A 22,699-nucleotide genomic window follows, 5' to 3' on the forward strand; every position below is an offset into this window, starting at 1 on the left:
CATCTCCATAGAGCAGGTCAGCAGCAGGAAGCATGAAGTGCTCTAAAACTTGCTGGTAGACGGCTGCGTTGACCCTGGATCTCAGGAAACAGAGTGGACCGACACCAGCAGATGACATGGCACCCCAAACCATCACTGATGGTGGAAACTTTACACTAGACTTCAGGCAACGTGGATCCTGTGCCTCTCCTGTCTTCCTCCAGACTCTGGGACCTCGATTTCCAAAGGAAATGCAAAATTTGCATGGTTGGGTGAAATAAATGAAATAAACATTTGAATGCATCAGTCTGTGTGCAATGAATAAATATAATGTACAAGTTACACCTTTTGAATGCAATTACTGAAATAAATCAAGTTTTTCAAAATATTCTAATTTACTGGCTTTTACCTGTATATACAAACCCCGTTTCCATATGAGTTGGGAAATTGTGTTAAACGGAATACAATGATTTGCAAATCATTTTCAACCCATATTCAGTTGAATATGCTACAAAGACAACATATTTGATGTTCAAACTGATAAACATTTTTTTTGTGTGCAAATAATCATTAACTTTAGAATTTGATGCCAGCAACACGTGACAAAGAAGTTGGGAAAGGTGGCAATAAATACTGATAAAGTTGAGGAATGCTCATCAAACACTTATTTGGAACATCCCACAGGTGAACAGGCAAATTGGGAACAGGTGGGTGACATGATTGGGTATAAAAGTAGATTCCTTGAAATGCTCAGTCATTCACAAACAAGGATGCGCACCACCTTGTCAACAAATGCGGGAGCAAATTGTTGAACAGTTTAAGAAAAATCTCTCTCAACCAGCTATTGCAAGGAATTTAGGGATTTCACCATCTACGGTCCGTAATATCATCAAAGGGTTCAGAGAATCTGGAGAAATCACTGCACGTAAGCAGCTAAGCCCGTGACCTTCGATCCCTCAGGCTGTACTGCATCAACAAGCGACATCAGTGTGTAAAGGATATCACCACATGGGCTCAGGAACACTTCAGAAACCCACTGTCAGTAACTACAGTTGGTTGCTACATCTGTAAGTGCAAGTTAAAGCTCTCCTATGCAAGGCGAAAACCGTTTATCAACATCACCCAGAAACGCCGTCGGCTTCGCTGTGCCTGAGCTCATCTAAGATGGACTGATACAAAGTGGAAAAGTGTTCGTTTTTTATACCCTTCGCTTTGATATTTTGCTGTTTGTTGCATTTTTGTTGCGTTTCGCTTGATTGTAAAATATGTCGATCGAGAGGGGGTGTGACGTTCATATGTTGTCAATGGTCAGTGTTTTATCGTTCATAGAAAATGGAAAATTCCATTACATTTTTAAAGTGGTCTGTCATAATGTTTTTAGCATTCAATCAGACATTTTTGTGAGGTTTTGTATTAGTGTTCCTAAAAATAGATATACCGGCCCCAGACATTAGTATAGCGGTATAGCTCAGTTGGTAGAGTGGTTGTGCCAGCAACTTGAGGGTTCCAGGTTCGATCCCCGCTTCCGCCATCCTAGTCACTGCTGTTGTGTCCTTGGGCAAGACACTTTACCCACCTGCTCCCAGTGCCACCCACACTGATTTAAATATAACTTAGATATTGGTTTTCACTATGTAAAAGCACTTTGAGTCACTAGAGAAAAAGCGCTACATAAATATAATTCACTTCCCTTCACGTATTTTTTTCTCTAAATTTGGCCCTCGAGTCAAAATAATTGCCCATGGCCCTGGCTCGAGATGGAAGGGGATAATGGCGGGATATGAAGTTCCACTAAATTACCAAGAAAAAGAAAAGAAAAAGATTACGAGTTTTGGATGGATAGTAGTAGATGTATTAAAAAAGATCAAATTGATAATATAAAAACAAATCTACATACCACAGTGGATGTGGGACATACCAGACGTGGATATGCAATTTTTTAAAGAATATAAGTTTAAATCATTATCATGAAAAGTATTCCGAAAATGTCAAAAATATTTACATTCATCCATTTTCTACCGCTTGTCCCTTTTGGGGTCGCGGGGGGTGCTGCATATCTCAGCTGCATTCGGGCGGAAGGCGGGGTACACCCTGGACAAGTCGCCACCTCATCGCAGGACCAACACAGATAGACAGACAACATTCACACTCACATTCACACACTAGGGCCAATTTAGTGTTGCCAATCAACCTATCCCCAGGTGTATGTCTTTGGAGGTGGGAGAAAACCGGAGTACCCGGAGGGAACCCACGCAGTCACAGGGAGAACATGCAAACTCCACACAGAAAGATCCCGAGCGCAGGATCGAACCCAGGACCACTTAGGACCTTCGTATTGTGAGGCACATGCACTAACCCCTGTACCACCATGCTGCCCTATATATATATATATACAGTATATATACATATATATATATACATGTGTATATATATAAATATATATATATACATATATATAACATCATCATCCACGCAAAAAACTCCATTCTCATCCACAACAGTACACCATGGCAAAAAAAGAACAATGCAACATTTGACGTCACTATGGGAAGTTTTGACGGAGCAGAAACGTGTGAACTCGTTGGGAGTTTCCTCCTCTCCCAGCTCGCTAGCCTCAATCTGAACCTTGGTATTTACCGTGATGACGGACTGGCAGTGTGTCCCGCCTCGCCAAGGAGCAGCGAGAATACCAAGAAGCGCATATGCCAAATTTTCAAAGAGAACGGCCTACGGATCACGATTGAAGCCAACAAGCAAACCGCCAACTTCCTTGACGTCACTTTCAACCTGAGAAATAACAGCTACCAACCATTCACGAAACCCAACACAACACTCCAATACGTGCACCATGACAGCAACCACCGACCCACCACCACGAAAAGAATACCTACCGGAATCAATAAAAGGCTATCGATGCTGTCATCTAGCAAAGCTGAATTTGACCAAGCAACCCCCCCGTACCAAAAAGCCCTTGATGAAAGCGGATACAATTTCACCCTCACCTATGAACCCACGCCAGGAAACCAGCCAAAAAAGAACAGAAAACGAAACGACATCATCTGGTACAACCCCCCATACAGCAAAAACGTCTCAACTAACATTGGACACAAATTCCTCAATCTGATTGACAAACACTTTCCCAAAGACAACACCCTAAGAAAAGTATTCAACAAGAACAACATTAAATTGAGCTACAGCTGCATGAACAATATACGACAAATCATCTCAAACCACAACAAAACAATTGCAAATGAGCCGTCGGCCCCCAGACAGAGCGACTCCAAAACCAACAAAGGCTGTAACTGTCGAAAGAAACCTGATTGCCCTCTCAACGGGGGGTGCTTACAAACATCAGTTGTCTACCAATCTAAGGTAATACGCAAGGACATTAACACATCCGACACATATGTAGGATTAACCGAGGGAGAATTCAAAACCAGATGGAACAATCACAAGGCTTCTTTCAGGAACCAAAACCTGCGAAATACCACAGAACTCAGCAAACACATTTGGGACCTCAAAGACAATAATGTTGAATATTCAATAACATGGCAAATTCTTGCATCCAGCACACCTTACAATAGTGGTAATAAAAGATGCAACCTATGCTTGAAAGAGAAACTGTTTATTATTTACCGTCCAGACCTGTCATCCCTCAACAAGCGCAGCGAAATTGTAACAGCATGCCGCCATAGACGGAAACACCTCCTAGGTAACACATGAGCCAATCACCACGCCCCTACGCCAACCTGTACCCACCCACTCTGTGCCCTATATAAACCATGGTATGCGAATGCTCCCATTAAAATCTCCTGATGATTGAGGGTACCCCCCCTCATGAAACAGGCCTGTAGAGATGAAATAGTCTTGTGATTTTTTTTCCCCACACATACATACATATATATATATATATATATATATATATATATATATATATATATATATGTATGTGTGGGAAAAAATCACAAGACTATTTATATATAGACTATATATACAAGACTATTTATATATAGACTATATATATATATATACCGTGTATATATATATATATATATATATATATATATATATATATATATATATATATAAACTGTTTGTCATTACATGATGTCTTTATCTCTATTTTTACATTTTGATAGAGGGAGGTATTTTATTTATTTTTTTATTTATTTTTAAAGTTGTGTATAAGTACATGTAGATGCTGTATTCGGGACAGATCCATTAAGAGTTTGAGCAGAAATATGTCATATAGGAATTGACTATACACAATAACACATTAACAAAATGCTGTGTCTCATGAATGGTTTTTAAAGTAACTTTGTGACATGAAAAAAACACAAGTAATGTAAAAAACATAGTGTTTACTTTTTGATATCAATATAAACCTCAAAGCAGTTTGGCTAATGAAGATGAAGTCTAATAATAAACAAGCTTTGTTGGCCTCCTTGTGGTTCAGTTTGGCCAACAAAAATAAAGAGGAGTGACACCTCTCACATCGAATACACAATCTACACAGCCTGTGTTCAATTCGATGAGATGACAAAACTTTTGAGCTAGTTATGACAACGTTCACGACACATCACCTGCTGCATGTTTCCTCACGTCATTAACTCTGTCACAGCAGCTGATGGACACTGTATTGAGAAAATAAAAGCAACATCGAATAGCTTTCTCCTTCGCTGTATACTTTTAGTGTGGGGACAAGTGCGTCTGTCTCCAATATTGTCCACCACAGTCTCCATCTAAACACAGCAGTGGGCTCTTCAACGCTCGGCGGGAAGCGAGGGAAAATGACATTAAACCAAGCGCTTGGCTCCGAGGGGAAATGTCAGCAGCAAAGCCCGTGTAGTTAGTCCGCCATGATTATCAAGCACAACGACGCTCGTGCGCATGCACCTGACTTCGTGTTGCCAAAAATGCATTAATAAATGACGTTTTTTTCTGTAATTAAAAATTAAACGGTATTACTAACCGTTAGGAATTTTATCGCTAAATATCATTATCCCGTTATATTCGTCGTCCATTAAGAAGTAAAAAGTCAAGGGCGGTCACGGCATGTTCTTGCCGTAAATGTTGGTCAATTTTTTAGGGCATGACGGCAAGTGACGAGGGCGGTCGCGGCTTTTGCCGTGATTAAATTCGAGCCCTGTATATATATATATATATATATATATGTATGTGAGACTACGACTCAATCACAGGCAACGAAAGAAAAATCATCATCCACGCAAAAAACTCCATTCTCATCCACAACAGTACACCATGGCAAAAAAAGAACAATGCAACATTTGACGTCACTATGGGAAGTTTTGACGGAGCAGAAACGTGTGAACTCGTTGGGAGTTTCCTCCTCTCCCAGCTCGCTAGCCTCAATCTGAACCTCGGTATTTACCGTGATGACGGACTGGCAGTGTGTCGCGCCTCGCCAAGGAGCAGCGAGAATACCAAGAAGCGCATATGCCAAATTTTCAAAGAGAACGGCCTACGGATCACGATTGAAGCCAACAAGCAAACCGTCAACTTTCTTGACGTCACTTTCAACCTGAGAAATAACAGCTACCAACCATTCACGAAACCCAACACAACACTCCAATACGTGCACCATGACAGCAACCACACACCCACCACCACGAAAAGAATACCTACCGGAATCAATAAAAGGCTATCGATGCTGTCATCTAGCAAAGCTGAATTTGACCAAGCAACCCCCCCGTACCAAAAAGCCCTTGATGAAAGCGGATACAATTTCACCCTCACCTATGAACCCACGCCAGGAAACCAGCCAAAAAAGAACAGAAAACGAAACGGCATCATCTGGTACAACCCCCCATACAGCAAAAACGTCTCAACGAACATTGGACACAAATTCCTCAACCTGATTGACAAACACTTTCCCAAAGACAACAACCTAAGAAAAGTATTCAACAAGAACAACATCAAATTGAGCTACAGCTGCATGAACAATATACGACAAATCATCTCAAACCACAACAAAACAATTGCAAATGAGCCGTCGACCCCCAGTCAGAACGACTCCAAAACCAACAAAGCATGTAACTGTCGAAAGAAACCTGATTGCCCCCTCAACGGGGGATGCTTACAAACATCAGTTGTCTACCAATCTAAGGTAATACGCAAGGACATTAACACATCCGACACATATGTAGGATTAACCGAGGGTGAATTCAAAACCAGATGGAACAACCACAAGGCTTCTTTCAGGAACAAAAACCTGCGAAATACCACAGAACTCAGCAAACACATTTGGGACCTCAAAGACAATAATGTTGAATATTCAATAACATGGCAAATTCTTGCATCCAGCACACCTTACAATAGTGGTAATAAAAGATGCAACCTATGCTTGAAAGAGAAACTGTTTATTATCTACCGTCCAGACCTGTCATCCCTCAACAAGCGCAGCGAAATTGTAACAGCATGCCGCCATAGACGGAAACACCTCCTAGGTAACACATGAACCAATCACCACGCCCCTAGGCCAGCCTGTACCCACCCACTCTGTGCCCTATATAAACCATGGTATGCGAATGCTCCCATTAAAATCTCCTGACGATTGAGGGTACCCCCCTCATGAAACAGGCCTGTAGAGATGAAATAGTCTTGTGATTTTTTTTCCCCACACATACATATATTGCGCTCTACTACGGTATCGAGCACTATTTTTTGGATAACCTTATTAAGACATATATATATATATATATATATATATATATATATATATATATATATGTACTGTACATATATATAAAACATTAACATAATTTGGCCGGGGGCCGGGCTGTATTATATATATAAATTGTTCTAACCCAATGTGGCCCCCAAGTCAAAAAGTTTGGGCACCCCTGGTTTAGCTGCTAAATGCTATAGATGGCAGGTATTCGGGTGGCCACAAAGTTGATGGGTGCACTACTTTCACGTGGCGTGACGTGAGCCCAGCCTCGTAGTTTCCACAGAAAGAGAGACGAGGTCATCGTGAATCACTCGTTCTTTTTCCACTTGGCCCAAATCTTCACATTTTAGTGCCGAAAATCTTCACTTGCTTAGCTCTTTTTTACATATTTTCCACTTTGCTGTCATTTACTGGACGTGACACTTCCTTCGCCACAACTATAAATGACACTGCTTTACGATTGTTACTTCCATCAAAATGTTTTGCTTTTTCCCCCCCGACGATGACACAAAACTATTTTGAAAGTGTGTCTGTGAATATTCTCACTCATCAGGTCATTGTATTGATCGCAACTGGACTGTTCAGTTTGTCTTCGAAGACGTTTCACTTCCCTTCCGAACAGCCCTAATCCGTTCATTCTCACAGGCATCTCACCAGCTGTGGTTTTTACTAGGGATGTCCGATAATGGCTTTTTGCCGATATCCGATATTCCGATATTGTCCAACTCTTTAATTACCGATACCGATATCAACTAATATATACAGTCGTGGAATTAACACATTATTATGCCTAATTTGGACAACCAGGTATGGTGAAGATAAGGTCCTTTAAAAAAAGATTAATAAAATAAAATTAGATAAATAAATTAAAAACATTTTCTTGAATAAAAAAGAAAGTAAAACAATATAAAAACAGTTACATAGAAACTAGTAATCAATGAAAATTAGTCAAATTAACTGTTAAAGGTTAGTACTATTAGTGGACCAGCAGCACGCACAATCATGTGTGCTTACGGACTGTATCCCTTGCAGACTGTATTGATATATATTGATATATAATGTAGGAACCACAATATTAATAACAGAAAGAAACAACGCTTTTGTGGGAATGAGTGTGAATGAGTGTAAATGGGGGAGGGAGGTTTTTTGGGTTGGTGCACTAATTGTAAGTGTATCTTGTGTTTTTTATGTTGATTTAATAAAAATTTTTTTTTTTAAATAAGCCAAAATTTAAAAAAACAATACCGATAAAAAAAAAAAACGATACCGATAATTTCCGATATTACATTTTAACGCATTTATCGACATCTCTAGTTTTTACTGTTGTTGTGCTAGAAGTGGTGTCTTTTTTTTTTTGCATCTTTACAGCTGCAGTTTTGCACCAAAATACTGAAATGCTCACGTGGACGATTCCGTTCAATCGATTGTTATTGCGATGGCAGAGGTGTCCCTTGTTTGCATCGTAACACACAATACTGCAATGCTAACAAGGGGATTCCGTTCTATCGACTGTTATTGTGCTGGCAGAGGTGCCTCTTTCCCCCCCTCTAAACAGCTGTCGTTTTGCACCGCAATACTGCAATGCTATTCGGGGCGATTCCATCCTAACGACTGTTGTTGTGCTGCCGGAGGTGTCTTCTCTTTACATAATAAGAGCTTTCAAATTGCGCCACAGTACTGCAATGCTAACAGGTGATTCCATCATAATCACTGTTTTCGTGCTAGCAGAGGTGACTCTTCCTCGCATTTTAACAGCACCGCAATACTTTAGTGATTCCGTTCTATCAACTGTTATTGAGCTGTCAAAGGTGTCTCTTCCTTGCCTCTGAACAACTGTCGTTTTGCACCACAATACTGCATTGCAAACAAGGGTGATTGCGTCCTAACGACGGTTGTTATACTAGCACAGGTGTCTCTTCTTTACCTCTTAACAGCTGTCATGTTACACAACAATACGGAAACGCTCTCATGGGCGATTCCGTTCTATCGACTGTTATTGTGCTGGCAGAGGTGTCCTGGGCATGACGTTAAAGTGCATCCGGCAGTGGAGGGTCCTCTATATGGGGGTCTTGGGGCACTAGGAGGTTAACCCCTTTGCTACTGTTACCCCAGGTGGCCCTTGGCAAAGGCCTAGTACCTGACTGCCCCCTAGCCAGGGATACGGTGAAGACCTCAACGGCGGAGCAGGCGGAAGATGGTAGATTTAAGAACTACCACAACGGCTGCGATGGCGGAAGAAGGCTGCAGCAGAAAAGGGTCCTCAGTCGTCTTGGACTCCATGCCACTGGACCCTGACCCGATTCTGTCAAGGATCGTGTGGTGACTGTCTGTGCACCAGTCTCCCCACGTTAAACTAAGGCATCCTCCATAAAGGGATACACCCCTACCAGGAGGATCGTCAAACTCGTTCGAGTGACCGCCGATGTTACACAACAATACTGAAACGCTCTCATGGGCGATTCCGTTCTATCAACTGTTATTGTGCTGGCAGAGGTGCATGTCCCCCCCCCCCCCCCTCCCTCTAAACAGCTGTCGTTTTGCACCACAATACTGAAATGCTCACTTTAATGATTCCGTTCTATCAACTGTTGAGCTGTCAAAGGTGTCTCTTCCTTGGCCCTAAACAGCTGTCGTTTTGCGCCACAATACTGCACCGCTATTCAAGGCGATGCCATCCGAACGTTGTTGTGCTGGCAGAGGTGTCTCTTCCTAGCATTTTAACAGCTGTCATTTTGCAACGCAACAGTGAAATGCACACGAGGGCGATTCCATCCCTAACTACTGTTGTTGTGCAGGCAGAGGTGTCCCTTCGTAGCATCTTAACAGCCGTCATGTCCCATGCACCTTGAGGGTGCATGGGAGTTTGCCCAACCAGTCTACAAGTGTTTTGTGGACTTGGAGAAGGCATTCGACCGTGTCCCTCGGGAAGTCTTGTGGGGAGTGCTCAGAGAGTACGGGGTATCGGACTGTCTGATTGTGGCAGTCCGCTCCCTGTATGATCAGTGCCAGAGCCTGGTCCGCATTGCCGGTAGTGTTGGACTCCGCCAAGGCTGCCCTTTGTCACCGATTCTGTTCATAACTTTTATGGACAGAATTTCTAGGTGCAGTCAAGGCGTTGAGGGGATCTGGTTTGGTGGCTGCAGGATTAGGTCTCTGCTTTTTGCAGATGATGTGGTCCTGATGGCTTCATCTGGCCAGGATCTTCAGCTCTCACTGGATCGGTTCGCAGCTGAGTGTGAAGCAACTGGGATGAGAATCAGCACCTCCAAGTCCGAGTCCATGGTTCTCGCCCGGAAAAGGGTGGAGTGCCATCTCCGGGTTGGGGAGGAGATCTTGCCCCAAGTGGAGGAGTTCAAGTACCTCGGAGTCTTGTTAACGAGTGGGGGAAGAGTGGATCGTGAGATCGACAGGCGGATCGGTGCGGCGTCTTCAGTAATGCGGACGCTGTATCGATCCGTTGTGGTGAAGAAGGAGCTGAGCCGGAAGGCAAAGCTCTCAATTTACCGGTCGATCTACGTTCCCATCCTCACCTATGGTCATGAGCTTTGGGTTATGACCGAAAGGACACGATCACGGGTACAAGCGGCCGAAATGAGTTTCCTCCGCCGGGTGGCGGGGCTCTCCCTTAGAGATAGGGTGAGAAGCTCTGCCATCCGGGAGGAGCTCAAAGTAAAGCCGCTGCTCCTCCACATCGAGAGGAGCCAGATGAGGTGGTTCGGGCATCTGGTTAGGATGCCACCCGAACGCCTCCCTAGGAAGGTGTTTAGGGCACGTCCGACCGGTAGGAGGCCGCGGGGAAGACCCAGGACACGTTGGGAAGACTATGTCTCCCAGCTGGCCTGGGAACGCCTCGGGGTCCCACAGGAAGAGCTGGACGAAGTGGCTGGGGAGAGGGAAGTCTGGGCTTCCCTGCTTAGGCTGCTACCCCCGCGACCCGACCTCGGATAAGCGGAAGAAGATGGATGGATGGATGGACACGAGGGTGATTCCCTCATAAACTAAACTAAACTAAACTAAACTAAAATGTTTCTCAGCTGTCCATATGCGACACTTCATTACCGGTTGTAATACACCATTTCACCACTTGTGGCAGTAATGCATCAGTCAGTCCAGAGCCGTGTATAAAAATGACCAACTCCGTTTCAGAGTTGGTCCCCACCATGACACCCCGTAGTCATGTGAGGGGCCTTTGACCAATCATTTAGGAGATTGTCTGGCCATACCCTCTCTGATTGGTCAAAAGCCCGTCACGTGACTTCGGGGCATCATTTTGGGGAACAAATCAGAAACCAAGTTGGCCATACTACCTCTATACTTAGCTCTGAGTCAGACATTGAGAATTGTTTTTATAGCGCAGAAATTATGACCAATAAACATAGTTATTATTAGTTGGACTTTATTTTGGCACTGCATATTTGTATGCAAATGTATTCTGACGATTACATTTGATTAATATGTATTCTTGTTTGTCATGTGCTGGATTATGTGTTAAATCCGGGATAGATGGGGGACCACATGGAGAAAAATCTACTCCCAAGTGGGCCGGACTGGTAAAATCACGGCACGATAACTTGAAAATAAAGACAACTTCAGATTGTTTTCTTTGTTTAAAAATAGAACAAGCACATTCTGAAAATGTACAAATCAAAAATGTTTACACTTACATGTTGCGGTTAATAGTATTCTATCTATATGTGTCGTTATTTATACTTTCTGAATAAATGATGTGATTATGTGATCATGTTCATCAGTCAACTCATTGGTGTTGATTTTCAATCCATCAAGATAAAAAAATAATATCAAAATCAAATTACAGGATGTCATTTATGTAGTTTGCTCATTTTCCTCGACTGGTGCACTAACATCATGGGGTTTATTTTATTTTTTTTTACATATGTAGCATCATCTACAACAGGGGTCACCAACGCAGTGCCCGCGGGCACCAGGTCGCCCGTAAGGACCAGATGAGTCGCCCACTGGCCTGTTCTAAAAATAGCTCAAATAGCAGCACTTACCAGTGACATTTATTTACTAGCAAGCTGGTCTAGCTTTGCTCGACATTTTTAATTCTAAGAGACAAAACTCAAATAGAATTTGAAAATCCAAGAAAATATTTTAAAGACTTGGTCTTTACTTGTTTAAATAAATGCATTTCTTTTTTTACTTTGCTTCTTATAACTTTCAGAAAGACAATTTTAGAGAAAAACTACAACTTTAAAAATGATTTTAGGATTTTTAGACACATGTACCTTTTTACCTTTTAAATTCCTTCCTCTTCTTTCCTGACAATTTAAATCAATGTTCAAGTACATTTTTTTTTTTTTATTGTAAAGAATAATAAATACATTTTAATTTAATTCTTCATTTTAGCTTCTGTTTTTTCGACGAAGAATATTTGTGAAATATTTCTTCAAACTTATTATGATTAAAATTCAAAAAAATGATTCTGGCAAATCTAGAAAATCTGTAGAATCAAATATAAATCTTATTTCAAAGTCTTTTGAAATACTTTTAAAATTTTTGTTCTGGAAAATCTAGAAGAAATAATGATTTGTCTTTGTTAGAAATATAGCTTGGTCCAATTTGTTATATATTCTAACAAAGTGCAGATTGGATTTTAGCCTATTTAAAACATGTCATCAAAATTCTAAAATTAATATTAATCAGGAAATGTTCCATAAAATTTTTTTTTTAATTTTTCAAAAAGATTCAAATTAGCTATTTTTTCTCTTCTTTTTTTCGGTTGAATTTTGAATTTTAAAGTGTCGAAATTGAAGATAAACTATGTTTCAAAATTTAATTTTCATTTTTTTCGTGTTTTCTCCTCTTTTAAACCGTTCAATTAAGTGTTTTTTTTCATCATTTATTCTCTACAAAAAGATAAGTATAAAGATAAATAGCATTAATTATTAATAATAACATAGAATTCAAGGTAAATTGAGCAAATTGGCAATTTATTTAAGTGTGTATCAAACTGGTAGCCCTTCGCATTAATCAGTACCCAAGAAGTAGCTCTTGGTTTCAAAAAGGTTGGTGACCCCTGCTCTACAAGGATACAAAGAATTGCTATTGTGACATCTAGTGGACACATTTAGAAGAGCGGTTTCTCTCATTCAAAAATTTCGGCTCATTTTTATACTTAGCAAACTCATCCCGCGGACCGGTTTGCGGGCCTGATCCGGCCCCCCGGGTTGTACGTTTGACACCCCTGTGTTAAATAAATAATCTTTGTGACTTTGATTGATTGAGACTTTTATTAGTAGATTGCACAGTACAGTACATATTCCGTACAATTGACCGCTAAATGGTAACACCCGAATAAGTTTTTCACGTTAATCAATTCATGGTATAAATAAATACTATCAGCATGATACAGTCATCACACAAGTTAATCATCCGAGTATATACATTGAATTATTTACATTATTTTTCAATCTGGGGGGTGGGATGTGGAGGGGGTTAGGTTTGGTTGCTATCAGCACTTCAGTCATCAACAATGATGTCATCTGAGAAATGGACATTGAAACAGTGTCGGTCTGACTTCATGTGGTTTCATATTTAAACCTGTCAGACTGCAAGTACTGTGATGAGGTGGCGACTTGTCCAGGGTGTAGACGGCCTTCCACACAAATGCAGCAGCACCCCCCCCCCCCCCCCCCCCCAAAAGGGACAAGCGGTAGAAAATAGATGGATGGAGACTGCAAGTAGGTTAATTATTGAATATGATTAAAATCAAGAGGAGTATTACTCATTACTAATGCCCCTCTGTACTGTAAAAGTTGGACCCCAAGCAGGGCCGGCCCGTGGCATAGGCCGTATAGGCAAATGCTAAGGGCGCCGTCCATCAGGGGGCGCCACGCCAGTGCCACAAATGTTGGAGAAAAAAAAAAAAAAAAAAAAAAAAGTTGGTACTATTATCTCTAAATACAAAAAAATAATCCCACGTTAATTAAAATGCAAAGTAAAGCCTATTTAATAGAAATATTATTTGTAACAACATTACGCCCGCCCCCCGCACGGTGCGCCCCCTCCCTTCCCGTATCATGACTCTTTTTGGACGTCACCACATCAAAAAATCAACACAAGATGTCAAAACGGCCAAAACTGTCAGGTGCCCAGGGAAGAAAAAAGAGAAAAGAAGAGGAGTAGAAACGAGAAAAGACAGAGGTAGCAGGTAGGTAACGTTAGCCTACATGAAATTATTTGCCTGTTACAGAATGTGATAGTAACCTGGCTTTTTAGCATTAAGCTAATGTTACATGATTCGGCAATTGCTAATCAATAAATAGCTAGTTCTGTTTTAACGTCGGGTTAATATTGTGGAGGGGGCTAAATTGTTATGGAAAATAATAATGTAACATTAGGTAATTACAGTACTCACCTTACATTCCTCAGGGACATTTGTATTAGATCTTTTAAGCAGGTGTTTTTTGTTTACATTGTTATTGCCTTCTGGTTAGCTAATGTTTGCCCTGCAGGTAATAGTCACTTTTCCACCCCTTTATATATTAGGTATAGTTGTAAGTAAAAAAAAAAAATCAAAGACAAAGCTATTCGGTTTCTTGTGAGTATATACACTTCACTGCCGATGTGGGGGGGGGGCGCCACCTAAAATCTTGCCTAGGGCGCCACATTGATTAGGGCCGGGCCTGACCCCAAGATCAAAAGGTTAAGAGAATAAATACTTTGGATCTGCCACCAAGCGCTCAGACAAGATGAGAGGCAAAACATTAAAACATGAAAACTATTTTGGAATTGCATTTTGTCTCTTGTCTTCGCGGCCCATCATTTATCGGTCAATAAAATACGAATATGTTGTACATTAGCACAAGTTTAGGCATTGGCGGCGGTCTCCCATTGTGAATTCATTGTCTGTAGTTCTGCATAACGACCAGCAGAGGGGGGTGTTTCCACCAAGTAACCACTTTAAAAGTGTCAGCGAGGACAAGGCATAGTTTGACTCAAGTAAAACATATTTAAAATAAATTCTGAAAAAGCTGACAGGAGGAAGATGATGAAGACGGGTGGACCTGGTGCATGAGCTCATTGATCCACGTCAGGATGAAGGTGAACTCTGTCACGGCCTTCATCACGCCTTCCTTCCTCCTCTTCCTCTGCACACACAACAGCATGTGTCACATTGAACAGCATCAGCAACATCAGCAGCATGGTTCGCCATAGCCAATAAATAAAGTGGTTTTAAGGCAAAGCAACACAATGCGTTGTGTATTGAAAATAAATCATTTTCATGAGGTTTATTTCATGGTCAATGTTAAATCGTGTGCTTTTAATATACATTTGATGTCAAAAATGCCTATAAAAGGACCTATACGACGTATTATGCAGCCACATTTAGCCAGTGTTGGGACTAACGCTTTATAAAGTAACGCGTTACTGTAACGCCGTTAGTTTCGGCGGTAACTAGTAATCTAACGCGTTATTTTTTTTTTATTCAGTAATTTAGTTACCGTTACTACATGATGCGTTACTGCGTTATTTTACGTTACTTTTGATGTAGTGTCGGCTAGAAACAGAAGCGCTGCGGTGTCGTTCTTCTGAATCTTCCTCTGTCACAAGCCGGAGAGAAGAAAAGAGGCGCGGTCTATGTGTGTGTGTGCGGAGGGGAGGCACACAAGATCCGCGGTTTGATATATGAAACAAAAAAAAAAAGTTGTTGGCACGTTCAGTCCACACACAGCGTGGTCATGGCGAGCGGAGTAACGGAGGAGCTTGAACGCCCCCGCCATTGAATCGGTGTGTTTATAAGTGCAGACTCGGTTGTGCAAAACGAGGGTTTTAAACACATGCTGAACGTGCTTGAACCACGTTACGACATCCCGTCGCGCACCCACTTCAGCAATAAGATTGTGCCAGATCTTTATGAGCAGGAGAAGAAAAAAGTTGTGGATGAACTATCCCGAGCATCATCTGTTGCGCTCTTGACAGACGGCTGGACGTCCAGCGGAACTATAAGCGCTCACTTCATCACAGCAGACTGGGAGATGAGAAGACACGCCCCCTCTACGAGAGTCACCTTGCGCAGGTACTGACACAAGCAGTGGAGGAATGGAAGATAAAGATATCCCAGTCACACGTGATAATGCCAAAAATCAAATAATTACAGAGAATGAGGCAGGACTGGGACCACAGATAGGTGCTTTGCACATGTAGTGAATTTGGCATCACAGAAGGGAATCTCAGTCAATAGGATGGAGCGCCTCTTTGGGAGGATCAGGAAGGTTTCTTACTTCCACCCAAGCACAACAGCTGCTCATGTGCTTAAGACAAAGCAAGAAATGCTAAAGCTGCCTGCTCATACATGATGTCCCAACGAGGTGGAACTCCACTTATGATATGTTGGAGCAGCAGGCAGCTATATACTCTGCATTGACCCACAACACCCTGAAGACATATGTCACCCTGTCTGATGATGATGTGAGAGTGGCAGATGAGGTCCTCCAGGTGCTTAAAAGTGTTCCATCTCTACTGAGCACTGAAACTTCACCATCTGTGTCAATGATCCTGCCACTGAAAACAAGGATTCTACAATCCATGGCTCCAAGTGTGGAAGACAGCAGCATCACTCCAGATGTCAGGCTTTATTTCACTACCTATGTTTCAAGGAAGATGATGTTTCTTCTTATGATGCACTTAAACTTGTTTTTTATTAATGGTCATTGGTCCAAGTTTAAAGAAAGGAGGAATGCCTTTTTATGTTGCACTGTTTTTCATTCATTATGTTAAAAGGAAAATAAAAATGTATGTCAAGTTGATCAACAGATTGTGTTATTCTCCAGTGCAATAACAGTACTGAAATGAAGGCAACAAGGGCATTAATGGGAGCTTTAAAAAAAAAAGAAGAAAAAAAGAAGTAACTAAATAGTTACTTTTCACAGTAACGCATTACTTTTTGGTGTAAGTAACTGAGTTAGTAACTGAGTTACTTTTGAAATAAAGTAACTAGTAACTGTAACTAGTTACTGGTTTTCAGTAACTAACCCAACACTGCATGCAGCACAATGTGCCGTCATTCTTGTTGTTTTTGTTTTTGTTCCGTTTAACAACAATGGAATACCCTGTTGGAGCTTTGCCCCTACTAGTATGCACGCTGCTTAGAGGGACGTGTCTCAGGTCTGTAGTTTTATCTACGGCACGGATGTCAAACTCCTTTTCATTGAGGGCCACATCGCAGTTATGGCTGTCATCAGAGCGTCGCTTGTAACAGCGAACAATGAATGAATTTGCCTCTGGATTTCATTGTTAATGATATATATACAGTACACACCTTCTCCTCATTCAATGTGTTTTCTTTATTTTCATGACTATTTACATTGTAGATTGTCACTGAAGGCATCAAAACTATGAATGAACACATGTGGAGTTATGTACTTAACAAAAAAAGGTAAAATAAATGAAAACATGTTTTTTATAGGGATGTCTGATAATATCGGACTGCCGATATTATCCGCCGATAAATGCTTTAAAATGTAATATCGGAAATTATCGGTATCGGTTTCAAAAAGTAAAATGTATGTTTTTAAAATGCCGCTGTGTACACGGACATAGGAATAAGTGCAGTGCACCAATAAACCTTGAAGGCAATGCCTTTGCGTGCTGGCCCAATCACATAATATCTACAGCTTTTCACACACTCACAAGTGAATGAAAATGCATACTTGGTCAACAGCCATACAGGTCACACTGAGGGTGGCCGTATAAACAACTTTAACACTGTTACAAATATGCGCCACACTGTGAACCCACACCAGACAAGAATGACAAACACATTTCGGGAGAACATCCGCACCGTAACACAACATAAACACAATAGAACAAATACCCAGAAACCCTTGCAGCACTAACTCTTCCGGGATGCTACAATATATACCCCCCGCTACCCCCTATGCCCCCCCCACCTCAACCCTCCCCCCTCAACCCCGCCCGCCTCAACCTCCTCATGCTCTCTCAGGGAGAGCATGTCCCAAATCCCAAGCTGCTGTTTTGAGGCATGTTAAAAAAAAATAATGCACTTTGTGACTTCAATAATAAATATGGCAGTGCCATGTTGGCACTTTTTTCCATAACTTGAGTTGAAGTGGTTCTCTTATTTTGGAAAACCTTGTTACATTGTTTAATGCAGTGGTCTCCAACCACCGGGCCGCGGCCCGGTACTGGTCCGTGGATCGATTGGTACCGGCCGCACAAGAAATACAAAAAAATATATATATATTTTTATTTTTTATTTAATCAACATAAAAAAACACAAGATACACTTACAATAAGTGCACCAACCCAAAAAAAACTTCCTCCCCCATTCACACTCATTCACAAAAAAGAGTTGTTTCTTTCTGTTATTAATATTTCTGGTTCCTACATTATATATCAATATAGATCAATACAGTCTGCAGGGATACAGTCCGTAAGCACACACGATTGTTTTTTTTATGACCAAAAAATAAAAAAATAAAAATTAAAAACATAATGCAAAACTGACCCTTTGAAGTTGTTTGTCCACATTCTTGATAGCACTCATCCACTTTGACGTTGGGCCGGGAGGAACCTGAACACACTGTTCAGTAAGTCAACGTTCTGTGTGTGTGTGTGTGTGTGTGTGTGTGCGTGTGTGTGTGTGTGTGTGTGTGTGTGTGTGTGTGTGTGTGTGTGTGTGTGTGTGTGTGTGTGTGTGTGTGTGTGTGTTTCTACCCTTCTTGAGACATCAACAGGGAAAAAGTACCTTCCATATGAGGACCGAAATCATGGTCCCAATATGGAAAAACCATTGCATCTAATAGGGAATGTCTCATTTGCACCCTATCAAAATGAGGGTGGTCCCAAAAAGGAGGGATTTTTCAAATTGACTGTGTGTCGGTTTTAAAAGTGCTCCCCCTCTTGTCAACATATGAAATAACAAGTGTGTGTAGAAATTTGAAGTGCTCCCCGTCTGGCCAACATATGTAATAACAAGTGTGTGTAAGAAATTGAAATGCGCCCCCTTTGGCCAATATTAATAAAACAAATTAAAAAATATATGTATATAGAGACATACTGTAATAACTTGAAGTAAATAATGAAGATTAAAAACCAATTACAAACCAAAAAAACCCCAACTAAAAACAGTCTTTTCCTCACAATGTGTCGACTTTTTTTTCTTATAAAATTGGGAACAATTTCTCATATTCTTTCTGTTTCTGTAATATTGCCACATTTTTTTGTAAAATAATTACTTTTTTATGCAAAATGGTGTCATTTGTTCTATAAAATTCTGACTTTCATCACAACATTTACCAATTATTTGGTTGTTCTTGTAAAATAGTGACAATTTTGGAGTGAAATTATGACTTGTGTCATAATTTTGTCGAGTAAAATTCAGATTATTATTATAATATTGCCAAAATGTTAAACTTTTCTTATAAAATTGTGACCTGTGTCGAGTAAAATTACGACTCTTTTTATTAAAATTGCCAAAATGTTAGGCTTTTCTTGTAAAACTGCGACTGTTATTGAGTTAAATTCCAACTTTTATCATAACATTGCACAAATGTTCAGTTTGTCTTGTACAATTTTGACTTACGTTGAGTTCAATGATGACTTTTACTATAATACTGCCAAAATTCTAAGTTTTGCATAGTATGTATATATTAATTAATGTTGTAAATACAAACAAATCTTTATATATATATATATATATATATATATATATATATATATATATATATATATATATATATATATATATATATATATATATATACACAGGTAAAAGCCAGTAAATTAGAATATTTTGAAAAACTTGATTTATTTCAGTAATTGCATTCAAAAGGTGTAACTTGTACATTATATTTATTCATTGCACACAGACTGATGCATTCAAATGTTTATTTCATTTAATTTTGATGATTTGAAGTGGCAACAAATGAAAATCCAAAATTCCGTGTGTCACAAAATTAGAATATTACTTAAGGCTAATACAAAAAAGGGATTTTTAGAAATGTTGGCCAACTAAAAAGTATGAAAATGAAAAATATGAGCATGTACAATACTCAATACTTGGTTGGAGCTCCTTTTGCCTCAATTACTGCGTTAATGCGGCGGCGTGGCATGGAGTCGATGAGTTTCTGGCACTGCTCAGGTGTTATGAGAGCCCAGGTTGCTCTGATAGTGGCCTTCAACTCTTCTGCGTTTTTGGGTCTGGCATTCTGCATCTTCCTTTTCACAATACCCCACAGATTTTCTATGGGGCTAAGGTCAGGGGAGTTGGCGGGCCAATTTAGAACAGAAATACCATGGTCCGTAAACCAGGCACGGGTAGATTTTGCGCTGTGTGCAGGCGCCAAGTCCTGTTGGAACTTGAAATCTCCATCTCCATAGAGCAGGTCAGCAGCAGGAAGCATGAAGTGCTCTAAAACTTGCTGGTAGACGGCTGCGTTGACCCTGGATCTCAGGAAACAGAGTGGACCGACACCAGCAGATGACATGGCACCCCAAACCATCACTGATGTTGGAAACTTTACACTAGACTTCAGGCAACGTGGATCCTGTGCCTCTCCTGTCTTCCTCCAGACTCTGGGACCTCGATTTCCAAAGGAAATGCAAAATTTGCATGGTTGGGTGATGGTTTGGGGTGCCATGTCATCTGCTGGTGTCGGTCCACTCTGTTTCCTGAGATCCAGGGTCAACGCAGCCGTCTACCAGCAAGTTTTAGAGCACTTCATGCTTCCTGCTGCTGACCTGCTCTATGGAGATGGAGATTTCAAGTTCCAACAGGACTTGGCGCCTGCACACAGCGCAAAATCTACCCGTGCCTGGTTTACGGACCATGGAATTTCTGTTCTAAATTGGCCCGCCAACTCCCCTGACCTTAGCCCCATAGAAAATCTGTGGGGTATTGTGAAAAGGAAGATGCAGAATGCCAGACCCAAAAACGCAGAAGAGTTGAAGGCCACTATCAGAGCAACCTGGGCTCTCATAACACCTGAGCAGTGCCAGAAACTCATCGACTCCATGCCACGCCGCATTAACGCAGTAATTGAGGCAAAAGGAGCTCCAACCAAGTATTGAGTATTGTACATGCTCATATTTTTCATTTTCATACTTTTCAGTTGGCCAACATTTCTAAAAATCCCTTTTTTGTATTAGCCTTAAGTAATATTCTAATTTTGTGACACACGGAATTTTGGATTTTCATTTGTTGCCACTTCAAATCATCAAAATTAAATGAAATAAACATTTGAATGCATCAGTCTGTGTGCAATGAATAAATATAATGTACAAGTTACACCTTTTGAATGCAATTACTGAAATAAATCAAGTTTTTCAAAATATTCTAGTTTACTGGCTTTTACCTGTATATATAGAAAGGGTGGTCCTAAAGAGGGAGACCTTTTTGGTGGTCTCAAGAAGGTATCAAATACAAGAATGTGTGTGTGTGTGTGTGTGTGTGTGTGTGTGTGTGTGTGTGTGTGTGTGTGTGTGTGTGTGTGTGTGTGTGTGTGTGTGTGTGTGCGTGTGTGTGTGTGTGTGTGTACCCACACAGTGCATCAGAGTGTGTTGCAGTCGGTCCAGGAGGTCAAGGTAGTGCAGTGGGAGGAGCTTGGAGATGAGTTCTGTGTTGAAGACTCTGTGCTGGTAGATGTCAATCATCTGCCTCACCTCCAGCCAGCCAATCACACACTAGGGAGGCCACAACACCTTAATAAAAAAAACTGGAAGCTGAATCTCCATAATTTTACCGTAAAGTTTATAGTAGTAACCGTTTTTCCATTTACAGTAATACACTGTAAAAAAAAACAAAAACAAAAAAAAACACCGTAGATTTTACGGTAAAAAAAACTGGCAGATCAGTTTGTGCAAAAATGACATTGATACAGTTTCTCTATTTACAGTAATGCGATGTAAAAGCAGCGGCCGTAGATTTTAGAGTAGAATTCTTGCAGGTCATAATTTTAGCATAAAAATAACAGTAAGACCATTTTTCTATTTACAGTCGTACAGGGGCGCCGAAAAGGGGGGGTAAAGGAGACGGATTCTAGGGGCCCATGATGGAGGGGGGCCCAGAGAGGCCCTTAATGATGATGAAATTATAATACAAAAAAAATAATGACACTGTGCTGGGGGCCCTGGAAAGATTCTTTTCATGGGGCCCAAAATCCCTAGCGGCGCCCCTGCAGTCGTACACTGTAAATACAACAACTGTATATTTTGGCAGCTCCTTCGCCAGTATTGGTATTGGATCTACTCTTTTCTGCTGGATCTACTTTCTATTTTATACTGCCCTTTTTTTTAAAATTGTTTTTATCATTTTTATTTTTTTGCTGCAGCTGTTACATACACTGTAATGTTGTACACGGAAATTGGGATTTGTTATATTTTGTATATATTATAGAAAAATATAATATAATATAATAATGTAATATATCAGTATATAGTGTGTATTTAATATGTAAATATTGCTACTATGGTAAAAAATTTTAATCTACTTAATACCTGCATTATCCTTTCCATCCTTACCCTTTCCATCCTTTGTAACCGAGCTACTGTGTGGAACAATATCCCTTGTGGATCAATAAAGTTTGTCTAAGTCCAAGTCTAAGTAACATTTTCCCATTTACAGTAATGCACTGTTAAAACCACACATGTATGTATTTCACCGGGGGTTTTTTTGGGTTTTTTTTTTTTTTTACAGTAATTCGGTGTAAAAACCACCATATATTCCAATTTTTTTTTACTGTAAAACCTGCACAGATCTTTTGCCGAAGCACATTCACATGTTTTTCCTGATGTTTGGCTTGTGTATGTGCCATTAAATCTTTAAATTGCGCTCACACCTGCACTGTTGCTGCTTAATGAAAGGCAGCCTTTTTGAAGGGTTCCCCCCCCCCACAATTGAACACGGGAAGTACTTACAATATCGCATCATGTGACTTCGACGACAGGAAGTTGACGACTACTAACCTGAGGACAGCCGGTGCAGAAATTTGGAAGCAGCCGCCAACTTTTGGACCGCCGTCTTTCTTCCTGCACAATCAATCA

General features: G+C 40.7%; 1 protein-coding gene across 1 annotated transcript in view; it reads right to left on the reverse strand.

Moving 5' to 3' along the window:
* Nucleotides 1-22,699, reverse strand: part of LOC133606994 (uncharacterized) — a 30,316-nt gene that overhangs the window by 7,305 nt on the left and 312 nt on the right. Inside the window, exons 2-5 of the mRNA XM_061961498.1 lie at nucleotides 22,622-22,684; nucleotides 21,200-21,340; nucleotides 18,165-18,230; nucleotides 14,653-14,784 (exon numbers count right to left, since the gene is read on the reverse strand). Of these exons, the coding sequence (XP_061817482.1) occupies nucleotides 14,653-14,784; nucleotides 18,165-18,230; nucleotides 21,200-21,340; nucleotides 22,622-22,684 (402 nt within the window). The remainder of the gene's footprint in view (nucleotides 1-14,652; nucleotides 14,785-18,164; nucleotides 18,231-21,199; nucleotides 21,341-22,621; nucleotides 22,685-22,699) is intronic.

Source organism: Nerophis lumbriciformis, linkage group LG05 (genome assembly GCF_033978685.3).
Source record: "Nerophis lumbriciformis linkage group LG05, RoL_Nlum_v2.1, whole genome shotgun sequence".
NCBI lineage: Eukaryota > Metazoa > Chordata > Actinopteri > Syngnathiformes > Syngnathidae > Nerophis > Nerophis lumbriciformis.